The sequence below is a fragment of the Numida meleagris genome, chromosome 11 (assembly GCF_002078875.1).
Source record: "Numida meleagris isolate 19003 breed g44 Domestic line chromosome 11, NumMel1.0, whole genome shotgun sequence".
Lineage (NCBI taxonomy): Eukaryota > Metazoa > Chordata > Aves > Galliformes > Numididae > Numida > Numida meleagris.
The window spans coordinates 8,345,739-8,360,650 of record NC_034419.1 but is presented as its reverse complement, the minus strand read 5'-3'; the positions used below and the strand labels follow the sequence as shown (position 1 = coordinate 8,360,650).

General features: G+C 38.8%; 1 protein-coding gene across 6 annotated transcripts in view; it reads left to right on the top strand.

Annotated features, from left to right (window-relative positions):
* ARHGEF3 (Rho guanine nucleotide exchange factor 3) overlaps positions 1–14,912 on the top strand; it is a 118,269-nt gene that overhangs the window by 76,616 nt on the left and 26,741 nt on the right. The window contains exon 1 of one of the 6 annotated variants that reach the window (XM_021409462.1): positions 9,057–9,378. The exons of the other annotated variants lie outside the window; for them this stretch is intronic. Coding sequence (XP_021265137.1) covers positions 9,283–9,378 — 96 coding nt within the window. The 5' untranslated portion in view covers positions 9,057–9,282. Of the gene's footprint in view, positions 1–9,056; positions 9,379–14,912 lie in introns of those variants that run through there. 6 annotated transcript variants of the gene reach the window in all.

Genomic DNA, 14,912 nt, shown 5'->3' with positions numbered 1-14,912 from the left:
AAGAGATGTTACATAGTCTTGTTGTATTCTGTAGTAGTCTGGAACTCATACATGGAGGCTTACTAAGTTCCTCCTAAAATATCTTATTTCAAGATCACATGTGTCTTAGACTGCTGCTTTTGTGCAAAATGGAAGATTCAACTAAAGTAGAAAGAACGTCCCTGGGAATTCCATTTTGTGTATGGTTTCCTAATGGAATATTCTTAATGCATAGCCTTCAAAATAAGTTTTGTTTAACCCATCAGTTGCTGAGCATATCACACAAAATTTACATTTTAACGTACATCTCTTTTAAATTTCTTTTGCTGTGTTCTTGAATGGAAATAACTCTGTACTGAACTCAGAAGAAGGTCCTTTTATCTGCCGTGTGTCTAACCTTGCATTTGATTTCTATCTCATCATTAGTTTCTGGCTTTTGTTATTTACAAAGCTAAAATTCTCCTTCAAGTTCTTCCTATGTTGCATTCTGATTATTGCAACATTTTTTCCTGTCTTTACTAAAAACAGTTTTGCCTTCTACATATACTTCTAAATGTTACTACGAAAGTCATTTTCCTAGGGGATGGCTTTGATCCTTCTGTGCTTCCCCTTGCGTTGCTGTGGGGACTTCTCTTTTGCACCAAAGCAGAAACTGCAGAGGCTTTTGAAAGGATAGATGAATTATTTATCACAATCCTACAAATTATTCTGCCACTGAAGTGGCTCACTCTTGTTCCTGTCTGGGCTAGAATGCCAGCTCTCATCCTTATCTAGCTATTATTTTATTGGTGGTGGATAGAATTACTTTCCAATATTTCCTTTCCATTTCGAAGTGTTGACTCTGTCTGCTACTTTGGGAACAAAGTTGACTATGGTAGTTAGGGACTTGTCTAAAATTCATCTCTGCTGGGAAGCGATGCGCCTTATGGTGGAACGTGGTTGCAGATTTGACATCGGAGCTAACGTAAAAGTAGGATGCACTCAGTCTTTTGCCAGATTGCAAAATGAGTTGATAACTAATTTATAACAAGTTAATCAGAGAGGGGACAGCCTTCAGAAATTATAAATAGCGTTCTTGAACTAAGAATGAGGTATGCAGGAAAACTATTTGTCTTATTTCTATTTTTATGTTTCAATTAAAACTTGTTACAGTAACTTCTGTGCAGCATGGATTACTTCATCATATTTTCCCTTGGGAAGATAGTACTTTGTAACCTTACGAGAAACCCGCTTGTAACCCAAAGTAAAACATTCCTGAAAATGGCTTCTTGATGCCCTGATTCCGGGTCAAGGGGTGTGAACAAAGAAGTTCTGGCCTGATGTGAGTTATTGCTGTTTGAAGATGTTATGCCCCATTTCAAGCGTCTTCTAAACATTAGTCACATTGTTGCTAGTGGCCCTGTAAGGTCATACAGCTGTACAACACTTGGTACTGGGAGTAGGCAGGTTCTGTCGCTTGTTGGTGCATTATCAGTTTTTGGGAGGACTCTTCTTTTTGAAGTTATATCATATTTTTGCTCCTCCCTCACAGGGAAAGGATGAGAAATGGATGACTTAATTTTTTTTGTTTGTTTGTTTTGTTTTGTTAATCACTGTGATAATTTCAATTCTAAGACACTGTGGGATCTGCAAAACCTATCCAGGACCAAATATGGAGGCTTTTTGCACTGGGTTGTCATTGAGTATTACACCAGGCAAGAAGGCATGCTATGGATTGCTCTATCGTAGCTGAGATATTAGACAGTTTTTACTGTTTGTAAAGCACTCAGTAGTCTCACTGTTTTGTGTGATTGTCATTATTCCTTTCTCTTGCCTGTCTTGTAATCTGTACCAGCAAATTTTAAGTTGCCAGACTTTGAGTGTAGAAATGCTGCTGGTATCTCCTTGGCTGTGAGCTAGGCAAGGTACATCATGCTCAGGAGAGCATGAAGTCAGTCTTAAGGCTTGTGTTCAGAATTTTTATTCGGAAGGCACAGATGTTTTCTTAATTTCAAGATACTCAAATTGGCAAAAATAGCTGACTAGAGGATGAGCAACAGCACATGGTTGTTATGGAAATTAGTAGGTGGATCTGTTTAAAAATAATAATAAAAAGCTTCTTATCCAAAACTTTGGTCCAAAATCTGAAATGCTGACAATATTCTTTGTGTATGACTTCATGAAAGAACTTATGTTGAGCTAACAGTTCATCACTATTTGGAGGAGAAAGATTAGTTTTTTTCCCTGTCCTGTCCTTATTTGTACCTGTGCACTTTCCCTCCACTTTGGTCTGTTCTAGCATTTTTCCAATGGCACAATAACATATTCAGCTCACTAAAGCAGTGGAAGAAACCTCGCAAAAGAAAGCCAGTATTTCTTCTTGTTGGAGTGGAGAGTTATTGTTGTTGGAAGTGAAGGTTATTCTTTTAAAAGTGGCAAATTGTTAGTAAATTAATCTCAGTTGTACTGTAAAATAATGTCCACTGTCGTCAGAACTTTTGGACTTTGCATCTTGAGTACTGCACTTCCTGAAACAAAAATGTATTCCAAATTTCATGAAAATAATAAAAATCTTTATGAATGTGACTATTCTCAGATAACTTCTGATGAATGGGGAGGATCATACTAACATGTAAATGTGGCAAAGTTTGTGTCAAACTGGACAGATGAACAGTGGAGGAAGGTTTAAAGTTTGTGCTACCAGATGAGTAAGTGAAAATGAGAAGGAAAATGAGGAGGCCACAGTCTGTTTGCTGCTTATATTTCTGACCTGAAGAAGGACCTATATAACTGAAAGCTCTTCTGTTGCTTCCTTCCACCCTCCCCCATTATAGAATTTGGCCTCATAAACTACATTAACCCCAAACTTTGCTTTACATATTGCAGTTGGAGGGACAAAGTAAGTGTTTTTTGGCCAGTATCAATTATAGAGTGGGGAAAATTCCTGTTATTCTTAATAGTTAATCCTTTCTTCATTTTCTTCTTGTCCATACCTAAGCATACACTTACATGCATACAGCAAAATACAATAAAATGCTCCCTTTCCTAAGAGTAAGTATTATGGAGTTATTCATGTAATATAAGTGTTGTTATAATTTCATCAAAACAAAGCAAATGCCACTACTGTGATGTCTTGGTAAATACTTTCTATTAGAGACAGTGGTGTCCTATGAACAAATTTGTTACTTAATTCTCCAGTCAGCAGGGCAAGAAATTTCTGCTCCCTCAATGCCTGTAATGTATGCAAAAGAATTTTATTACATTTAATCCCGTTTAAACAACGCACAAGTGGCTCCTAGTAATTTCCTCTCTGTATGTAGAATGCCTCTTTCAATGTAAGGAAAGAACATTTACATTCAAGGTCACTTCTACAGGCCTTGTGTGGCTCTTCAAAATCCACCCAGATAAATCAGTACAATGCTCTCCACCTCCTCTGTTGTTCTTCCCTGGGGAAGTATAGGAAGAGAAGCTCAAGCAAGTGCTTTGTTACAAGTATAAATCATTAAGGGTCATCTCATCCAGCCTCACCACACCCTCTGCATTCCCTCCAGAGGGACCACCATGCTTAGTAATTAGTTTGCATTGCTGGGTGTGGCAGAGGGGTGGAGAAGCATGAATCCTTCCTGATTTTCTCAGTGGGCCTTTGTTGGTCTTGAGCTGCAGGAGGCAGACACCATAACAGTTGGATATGAGTTTGAGGCAGCTTAAAAAATGATTTCTTACTGTCTTCCTGAGGCTGATTGCTCTTTCTGTTGAGGAACTGTTTCTATCTCAGTGCAAATGCAATTGTTAGAGGGCATCCTTTAACTGCGCAGTATGAAAGTAATCGAAAGATATGTGAAGATGAGAAAAAAAACACACAAAACAACACAAAAAATTGGCAGATTTTCACGTTTATCTCCCAGTGCAGACTTGTTCCACACTCACATGAAAAAGCTTCAACAACATATGAGTGTTTGACTTTCAAAGCCTGCAGATTGCAGAATAAATGATGTGTGCTTATACAGTAATGTGTTCATGATGATCTGTATGAGAATCATGTCTCTCTATCCATCAGTTCCACATGAATGCACTTCGACATAAAGGCGGTACTTTGAAATAGGAATCATCCACAATGGAAGACAAAGAAGACTCCTGCTATTTTTCATTTTATTTGAAAAAAATCAGGGGAAATAGTTCAGGATTTCTTGGCTGCAAGTCCCAAAGCAGCGAGCATGATAACAGTGAGGAAATGTAAGTGTTTAACTTCTTCCTCCCCTTGTTACTCCATAAGCTGCACAAATAAGGGTCATATGAAAGATAATCTTCAAATGGAGAGTCTGGGCAGAATAGAAAATTGGGCTTCACTTTTGTAATGTCAGGTGTTCCCCTGAGATGTGTTTCTTTGTTCTGCGCTGATCTTTGCAGGATTATGACTCTACCTGGAAAAATTATAGCTGTGGTTTTTGAGACTAGATTTTTAATGGTAATCATTTATCCTGTAATCCTATTTTTATTGGAATTTCTTAGCACCAATGTGTTTAATCAAGTGATCCTCTTCTTATATTTATTACCTAGTGAATTGTCACTCTCACTGATGCATGTACAGTCTGTATTTGCAATGAGGAAATTGCAGTTTCATGAACAGCTGTGCAGCTGCCTGATAAATATCCTTTATCTTGCAGTTAATATGCTTTCTAGCTACTACGTCATCACAGTTCCTGCATTCCAGCTCCTGAGCAGATTCAAATCTATACAGTTTTGTTGAAATAACTACTTCTAAAATTGTTTTTTAGGGGAGTGGGAAGAGTTCGTAGTTTCCTTTCTGAAATGAAAGCTTCCTAATGATCACCTTCAAGAGATGCTGGAGTGCGTTGAAGAGAGGCTTCAGATATTCTCAGTGCAGAACTGTGTGCGCGTGTGCAGCATTGGCTTGCCTAACCTTCCCTGGTCATTTTATAGTAGCAAATTTTATCTGAATTTTCTTAGTGAAATTGTGCCTCTTAGAAGTAGCAGCTTCTGTTGGGGTGGGTTTTGTTTTGTTAATTTGATGAAACTACGTACTAGTGATGGGTGCCTGTATGAGATACCTGTGCTCTAAGAATAATCCACGGAGTGCGAACATAACAAGTACTCTGCACTCCTAGCCAAAATTGTATAGAGATGCTGATCCTCTGCAACACACTTTGCCTTTCACTATAAACCCAGGGTGATGAAGCAAGACATCCAAGCTATTGTATTTCAGGTGATTCAGAGATAACTGGATAACTTGATATTCATACAGAAATTAATCTGCTTTGAAAGCAAAGCAATGAACTGTTTATTGTTTTTAATAGTATTAAAAAAGTCAGTTGGGAATATGGCATATCTGAAGATGATAGTGATAAGTTTTATTTTTCAAAGCATTATACCTTTAATTAAATTCTTGTCTTATTACTGGGAACTTGTCACAAATATGGTTTCTTTGTGAAATGTATGTCTAGGAGCATAATTTGTATTTCTAAATGATCCAGAATGAAAGAAAACTCCCACAAACATGGATCAGAGGATAAATACAGTTAGCTGTGTTTTCTCTTTTAGCTTTTCTAGTTGTAATTAAAAATAAATAAATACATTAGACTGAATTGTTGCAGGCAAAAACAAAAACAAAAACAAAAAAACAACCCAGCAATGAGGATGATGTTAAATTGGGTGAGGGAAGAAAAGCAGAGATAGCCAACCAGACATGTAATTTTTTACCGGAAACTGATTGCATGTAACTGATTTTTTTTTTTAACAACTTGTCAAAACAAATTTTGACTCTTAACAGGGAAAACAGTCACATTAGCACATGAGGAGGAAGAAGGTAATCAAGATCTAGGTGTAGACGTTTCAAAATATTTCTGTTTAATTACGGATTCTGCATTTCTGCCCAAAGGCAGTTGGAATGTGTTGGCAAAGATCATGTTAAAACAAAACCTAAACAAGACAACAAAATTACCAACCCCAAAGTGTAAACAATCTATTTGTGTGTTTTTTTCCTTAGGCTGAGTTCAGCTTTGACTGATGATTTTATGTTCCATTGAACTCCTTAATGCCCATGGATAAAGATGCTTTGCTCCATTTGGCTTTTTCTTACTTAGATGTTTAGATAAAATGTTTCAGTTCCTTTTATTGCTGTTGAGCAAAATGGCTTCTTAAACACTGCTTGGAAGGAATCAGGATTTCTTTTCCTGTTTTTGCTCTTTTGCCATTGTATTTTGTATCCTTTTTGAGATCTTTTAACAACAGTATTTTAATTTCCAAGTTTCTGATCAAAGCTATATGATGAAGATTAACGTACGATTAAAAGGAATTCTAGCCACATTGTGAGGATATTTGTAAGGTTTTAAAGCTTAAATGTTTCAGACAACTTTGTCATACAGACAGATACTTTTGCAATATATACATTAGTATTTAGTTTTGACTGTGTGAGGAAACGAAATAAAATCAGTGGTGTGAACCAGATGATTACAGAACAATTTTAGCAGTGAACTTTAGTCCTGAACCAGGTCAATGGTGGTGGGCAACTGTATTGAACAGAGGAAGAAAAAGAAAAAGAAATGGAAAATAAGCAAAGAAAAACAACCCTTTTCTGAATGATTTTATGAGAGAATTGTTTGAATTGTCCTGTTATGTAATTCCATCAGATAACATGATGCTTACAGAGTTAGGTGCATCAATTAACTTCAGGCCCAAATTTCAGTTCTGAACCAGCTCTACTAGAAGAGGAGGCAAGCATCCAAAGTCTCTAATGAATCCTGTTTTAGGTGTTCATGGAAGTTATAGTCTTTTAGGTGCAGTTTACCCTGGAATTTATTGGTCCTGCCTATTTCTAGTAGTTAAAGGATTATATTACTTGTAAGATGGACTTTTCTCTCATTTCTCAATAATACTTAGTTAAGCTGAAGTGCACTGGCCTGATGAATCAGAAAAAAAGATGAGCTCTCTCTCTTTACATGGTTTTTTGTTGTTTTTTTCATGTTCATTATTTCAGCCTCCAAGCCAGTAGACTCCTGTCCTGTGTGAAGTGCTCTTTACACTGTGAAGCATATGACAAGGACTAGAAAGGCTTGAGGGGATGCCCTGAAGGCTTTTCTTCTGATCTAAGTGGAGCTGATTTCTAAAATGGCTTTAGCATACACATGCATAAACAAGCATACACAGATGGTATTTGAAAGCAAGACTTCTTGGGTGTAAATGGCTGCACAGCTGCTGCAGTGTTCTCAGGAGGTTCTGGCCATTTTGAGTAACCTGTGCGTATTAGTGTTTTGATGCATTCGAAATGTAAGGAGAAACTGTCCAATGGATTGTGCTCACAGGAGGAATATCCCCTGGATATCACACTGAAGATGAGTTTCATTCATATGGATGAAAGCTGTTTGTGCTTTCAGAAATGCATAGCTAAGACAAGTAATCTTCACCAAAATAAAATTCTTTTCATATCTTATAAAAATAGAGAGTAATGGGTCTACAGCAATGATCAGTCTAGCCTAGTATCAATTCTCCAGTGGTGGTCAACAGTAGTTTCTTAGGGAGGAGTATGAAAAAGAAAATACCATGACAGGTTGTTTCCTAAAATACTGTCACAGTAGCCAGTAACTTGTGGCTGAGAGACATTCTTTGCAGCAGTATTTTGCAACAAATACGTCCACTGCATATAACTTGAAAACTGTACATAATATGAAGAATTGGCTCAATTTTTTCTCCAAATATGCTGCTGTGTGGTTTAATCTGATGCTCCTTTTGTTTCTTTGGTTCAATGTATTGAAAAATCATTCCCTGTTTTACATTAACACTGTTGCTTCCAATGAGCCTTGTCCAGTCCTTCCTTGGCTCCTCGGAAATGGGGAGAGCAGTACTGCTCATCACTTCAAATTTCACTAGTAGAAGGACTGGACAAACTGAACTTCTGCTGATTTTCTTCTGACTTGTTTTTCCAGGAGCTAGGGGCTTGGGAGACTGGTGTGTGCTGTGGGTTGTTTGGGGTTTTTATTTGTTTTTCTGAGCAGATTACTACAAAATAGAGAGAGATCTGTTTAACAGGCGACCATGTCAGGCTCTACTGTGGTTGCTCCTTGAAAAGGCCTGGGAAAATAATGATAGACATTGTGTGCTTGGGATATTGAAGTTAAAGGAAGCATCCATGTAAGGACCAAGTCTGCCATTTGAATAAGCTTGTTCTAAAGGCATTGCTGTCTGATGACAACATTTGGGAAAAGAAATGCTTGTAAAACAACATCCATCATATCTCTACCTTTAAAAACATGGCTAATTCTGTTGGACTGTAAAGTTATTCTCAGCTGTGCTGCTTCCTTTGGCTGAAAATATCCTTCCCTCCTTCTCCGGCCAGCTTCCTAGTCACAGTTTCCTTTTCCTTGTCTCCCATTTACTCTTTTTGTTTGATCAGTCCCATATTACAGGCTGGGCCCCTTAGCCCTTCCTCTCTTTTTTTCAGGAAAGATTCACTACCTTTGTCCTGAGGAAGGCATCACACAGTGTGCCTGCTACACTGGCACAGAAAGGCCCTGTGTGCTGTGTTGGGCAGAGGTGTTTTCCACTCCCTCAGTTCATTACAATGAGGGGTGCGGGTATGGGAGCTCTTGGACTAAACAATAGCAGTGTAACTTTAAAAGCACAAGGAACAAACTACTGCTTGCCAGACAGGAAGAAGCAACAATGTGGGCGAACAGAAAAAATGCACAGCAGAACTTGAGTGAGCAGCACTCTTCAGGTCAGCAGGATGCAGATGCCACTGCCATCCACAGGAATGTAAACTGTTGTGAGACGTGAGTGCAGGGGCACTTGGGAGAGCTGTTATTTGCCAGGAAGTCCTGTCAGGTACTCAGCTGTCAGGAAAGCACAATAGCAGGTCAGTAACTGAACTGCATTTACTCCACGACAAGCAAGCGGGAAGGCCAGGTTGAATTTTCTGCTTATAATAGGTGTTAAGAGTGCTGCTGCGTCCTTGAGGGAGCACAGCTTAGCCGACAGACAAGGGTGCCTCGTCCGCCGCCTCCCCTGCCCCGGTGGGCGGCTGCGTGCCGCGGGGGAGCTCGCGCAGCTCCGCCTCTCCCTGAGGCGGTGGAGCCGTTCCCGCCTAGCGGGGCGGGCCGTGCTGAGGGGCGGCCGCCTGCTGCCTTCCGTGCGCGTCTGCTGCCCGCGTCCAGTTCCGTGCCGGCTGCCTGCCGCTCCTCGCCGTCCCCGGGCCACGCGCTTGGAGTCTCGGGCGGGACGCTTCAGCCTGCTCGGCTCGGCCCCGTCCTCGCGTTTTGGACTCGGTCAGAATCAGCTGTGACACCCGAAACCGCTTCTCCCGCCGCCGCGATGGTGGCCAAGGATTACCCCTTTTACCTGACGGTCAAGAGGGCGAATTGCGCCTTGGATGTAGAGGGAGCGAGCAGCCCGGCTAAAGAGACGGAGGTACTTGTTTGCCGGGGCACGGCTGCAACTTTGTTCTTCCTTGCAGTGTGCTCTGCCTTGCTTTGGGGAGATGGGTGTGCTTGGGGAATGGCTGCTGTGCACGGTCCCGGCTTGTCCTGGCTTCCTTGCTGCTTTCTCTAGGCACTGAACGTTGGAATAAGGCAAGGACTAAGGAATCTAGATCTTTTCATCTGTCGCTTTAAGGAAATAAAGTTACTATTTTAGGAGGCTAGTTGTGAAATGTCTATTTTAGATATGTTGCTTAAAGTCGTTTGTATGTGTTTTACTGTAGTGCTATGCAGGTCCTGAAATGTACGCAGGTACCGGTTATATCTTTGTTGACAGCAGAGGAATCTGGAAAATGGTGTCTTAAAGCACTTCATTTGTCTTTTCCCCATCAGAAATAAATCAAGAAATTAATCCATCTGCATGGCTAACCAAACCCTGCCGTATCAGCAGGTTTTATACTCTCTTAAAATGAAATCCTTTAACGTGACATGAAATAACTTACTCATTAACCAAAGCTCAACTTGCTTGCAAAATTCTCATAAATGGTGGAAACTTTCATGGAGCAGTGTTCGTGCAGGACTTCAATACTTTAGGTTAGTGTTTAGTCTGCTCTGTGCTCTGCTGTGGAAAGAAAAGTGACCTTAGTGAGTCTGCATAGCTGTGCTGGAGGAAAGCAAACTTCTTTCTGAAAGTTTTTCTCACTTAAGCATACAGCTTTTTCATTAGTCTTGGTTGCTGAGTAACTTGACAACTTACTACATTCAGTGCATTTAATACAACTACATCAAAGTTTAATTACCTCCGGCAGTTGAGTGTAACATAAGCCAAGTGCCCTTGTTTAAGCCAGGAACTAATAAGACTCTGCACTCTTGCTTTTCTGTGTACTTTTACATAAAGGATTCTAATTCATGCTGTTAACAAAACTGAAATTTTGTCAACTTTGTTTTTGGAACTTAGCACCCTGAATGTGTGTGTGTGCTTGCATGTAAAGCTTGGGTTGGTAAGCAGTGAATAGTTCACTTAAGGTACTGGTTTTCCTATCTACTATTTAAGAAATATGTTTTTTGTCTTTCAGTGTATGAGCTTTTTTTTTCTTCTTTTAATGGATGAATAAAATAGTCAAATGTGAAGAGTCTTGCAGTTGGGAAGGGCAGCTTAATTGCAGTCAAATTTTGTATAAAAAAATCTCAGTGAAAGCTTAGAGCATGAGGAATTGTCTAATGACAGATGTGATCAATCAAAATTACAGGCTGCAAACAGTTGTTTTGGACTTATAACCTTTCATTTTGTATTTTGTATGATTAAGAAAATTCAACCTGTGCTTTCAGGCTGATTTCTGAGAGTAGTTGGACTTCCCCCTTTTTCTGTTTTGAGAAATGAACTTTTAAACATTCTTGTGTTTGTCACCATCAGCCACTCCAAAAATTTGTTTAGGGAAGCAAAAATAAATGCACTTTGGGGAAGGAATGATAAGGATAGATGCATGCAACCTGTTTTTTTTTCTTACAGTCTTTCTACTTTGGGAAAAATTCTCATTTCTTCTCCAAATAAAATGTTAAGCTTTTTCTCCACCCTTTAGTAATGAAAAGAAAGCTATTGGGCGCCTTCTAACACAGATTTATGTTACTACACCAGCAAGCTAACTTGCTGTGTGTGGGTTATGAATTTCTGGCTAATGAAAACCTTTTGAAAACCATTTTAGTTATTAATGTGGGAAGTTGGTTGATTTAGTTAATAACCTAACGTGTATACATTTTGTCATGTGGAATAGAATGCATTTTCTGCTGTGCCTATTGCATTTTGGTTTTAAGTCAGAATTCATGATTTTTAAATATTTCTTGTGAAATTCAGCAAAAACCTTGGGCATGTACATAATGTGACTCCATTAATTTTTAACTAAGACTGGTGAAAAATATGCATATTTATCAGTATTATTGAAATGTCACATTTCCAGCTGAAGGTCTCTGAGTAGCAAGCAGAAGCTTACTGACAATGGATTGATTTTTTTTTTTTTCTTTTCTATTAGACTTTTGGGTGTAGAGCTGCAGAGGAAAACCACCAATGTTTCTGAGGAATGAGTTAGTGGCAGAAGAGAGAACAGAGGTTTCCTGCTTACAGTGTTCTTTAAGCCACACTTTATCTTCTTCAGCATAAATTCTGTAGAAGTTCCACAGTCACAAAATAATGACTTACAAAATGCCTGAAACGTATGTGAACAGTAAAAATCTGGAATCAGAGAAAAGACTGTGGTACCTGCGATTAAAGTACAGCTATCACATTTCTTTTTAAATACAGTTTAAGTGCAGCAAAACACTGCAGTGCCTGAGGAATGAGTTAATGTAGAAAATAGAATAAGGCCTTTATATACGTAAAATACTGAAGTGCAATTCTAAGTGTAAATGGTACAGAGATGTTGAGTTCTTTCCATCTTTTCTTGTGAGACAGAAGTAAATAATTGACAAAACTGAAATTTGCTTGCTTCAAGGTATTTAAAAAAAAAAATAAAAATTCAAACCCACATCCTTTCCTGTGATGTACTGTCTGCTGTTTCAGCAGCTGTAGCAAGCTCCCCTCTCAGCAGCAGCGAAACCCAAGTGCTGGATGGGCAGCAGGGGGGTGGCACGCACAGTTACAGGGTGAGACTGAAAGTTCTGATTGTGTACCTCTGTACTTCAGTGTGTGAGGCAAACAGCAACATTGAACTGGGAATAAAATTTCCTTTCTAATGCTTTTCATTATATCTTCTTTTGAATAATTTCTTATTGTTTAATATCAGAGAAGTGGTGCATGAGGAAAATGCTCCAAGGCACCAGTGCGCCTGTTCTCATGTGCTTTGACAACATACTACTAATGAAAAAGATGCTGAATATAGATTCCATTCAGAAGAAATGGTGGAAGAAGAAAAAAAAAGTAACTGCTCTCAGAAGTTTCAACCTAATGAAGTAGAGGAGTTTGGCAAAAGTCAAGGCTTTGTTGCTTATCTACTCAATGACATTGCAAACTGTGCCATGGCTTATTAGTTTCATGGATGTTGGTGAGGTTAACTGGATACCCAGTACCACTGGGTGCCTAATGTACTGTGGTTTATGAATGGTCATATGAGATCGTTATATGGTGAGTGTGGTGTTCAAAGACAACTTTTAATCGGTTTCCTATACTAAATTTGTAAATCGGGCATGCTGAGGCACAGAGCCAATGAGAAGTACAGCAGAGCTGCCTTAATTTTAGCTAAATGGAATTAGAGAGCTGCAGTTATTTTGCCTGTCATGCTTGGAAGCAACCCAATTAGTGTCTATGAACTTATAGAACAAATACTTAAATCTGCACATTCTTCACAATGTGAAGTCTGGAATCACGTTTGGGAATGACTGTGCCTCAATGCAGATGTTGGACCAAAATCAGGCATGTTATGGAGCCCACCAATACAGTAGTACAGATAATTCCTTTAAGTCAAATGGTGTCCCATAGGAACACAGTCTTCTGGGATGATGGCAGTAGCGTAATGGTGGTACAGCTGATGTTCTGTAGGTGAGATGCATGTGCAATTTTCTAATTGTAGTTTTTAGTTCCTGTAAAGCATAGTTTAATATGAATGATCTTACCTGATTTCCTTGTATCCTTGATGCAATAGAATTTGTTATGGTGAGATTGGAGCCTACTAGTTTATATAATGAATGTGTTGTATAATAGTCAGGAACTGATTTGAAATGGAGATTTAGAGGCTTATATGACTTGGACGACCAAGTCTGTGAGTTTGTGTGAAGTAACATACCCAAACGATATGGAAAGCTCTTCAGATAGCATGAGAAACGTTACGTTATTTCCCAGTTTTCATCATGCGTCTTCCTACGTGCTAGTATCATTCTGCTACTCGATAGAATTCTAATACTACTGGAAACAAAATTAGATCTTCAGTGAGTCTAATTCAGTTGAATTAAATTTTAAGGGAATGATGTGCTGGTAATTCTGAGTACTCTGAGAAGACTGATAAAATCATGTCCTGAGCAAATACAGACGCAATACTTGAGACGAAGGGAAACTTTTCACAATTGTTCTACATCTCTTTCTACATCTCTTTAGAAAAAGGCAAAACAGGTGGAAAGTTGGATTTAATCAAACATGAATAAACTTTGACTAGAATCAGCTGAACTATTTCTCACCTGCCAAATTTGACAGAATTGTAGTATACTTAATAGTATGAGGTGTTTAGTAGCAGCTGTAGTACTGCATGATGCTCTTATCATTCATGCCCCTCCTGGAGAGGTGATGGCCTTACGTTTTGCTGGGGGAGGCTTAGATTGGATATTAAGAAAAATTTCTTCTCAGAAAGGGTGGTAATGCGCTGGCACAGGCTGCCCAGGGAGTGCTGGAGTCACCGTCCCTGGAGGTGTTCAGGAACCATGGAGATGTGGCACTGAGGGACGTGGTCAGTGGGCATGGTGGGGGTGGGTCAGTGCTTGCACTCTGATGACCTTCATGATCTTTTCCAACCTTAATGATTCTATGATTCTACAAAATAAAAATATGTTAGAAGTCAAGACTTGTAAGCAGTGTGACACATAAACAACCATCGTTTCCGAGTTAGTGGGATAATGGATTTTTTTGTTTCTAGTTACTACTTATAGTTACTGCTTTATCAGTAACTTTACTGTCTGTATAAAAATCATTAGTTTTTAGTAGCTGACTCTCTGACTCAGGAATGTAACAACACAATGGCAAAGTTAACATGCTGATGTTGACCAAAAGAATGAACTATTGTGGGTAATTTTGATTAAGAACATAAGATCAGAGGCTATTTTTACACAGGTTAAAGTCCAGTTTCTAAATAATACTTTTTGTTTTAATGGATCTGCTTAGGTACAAAAATAAATGTATCTGAATTTGGTTATAAAATGCTAGGAGAAACAAAAAGTTATTGAGTGTCTCTCTTTCAATAGAATTCTGTGTTGTTCTTCAGTGACCATCGGTGTTTGGCATGTTGTATTTCCTTTCCTATCCTTTTTGATCTTAAAAGGTATTTGCCTCTGTAAACAACAAAAGCTTTTACTTTGCAAAGGTAAACAAAATGAACCAGGCAAGATGCCTGCTCCTGGGGGTGCTGTAGAATTTTGTCTATCTAATGACTTAATCCTCTTGTATGTATCTGTTTATTTTAAATCTGTAATATTATTCAATTTCAGTATTTTTTACTCTTTCCATTTAATCTTTTCTTGATCACAAGAGAGCCAGCTGTATGAGTTGGGAGAAGCCTTGGAAGTACTGTGCTATTCCTTCTCAGTGATTCTTAAGCTAATCCGTAGTTAAACATGCTAAATGTCTTAAAAAAGAAAGTTAATGTAGTTAACAAACTTATTTAAATGGGGTGAGGGGGGTGGGGGTGTCAGGGAAGAGTTGTGAAATACCATATTTGCTTGGAATTGCATAGTTTATGTACAGACAGGTCAGTCTGGTTAAGATAAAATTTCATGTCCCCAGTAGGGCCGTGGAAGCTTTTGAGCATCTTGAACAACATCAAAGTTAATGCT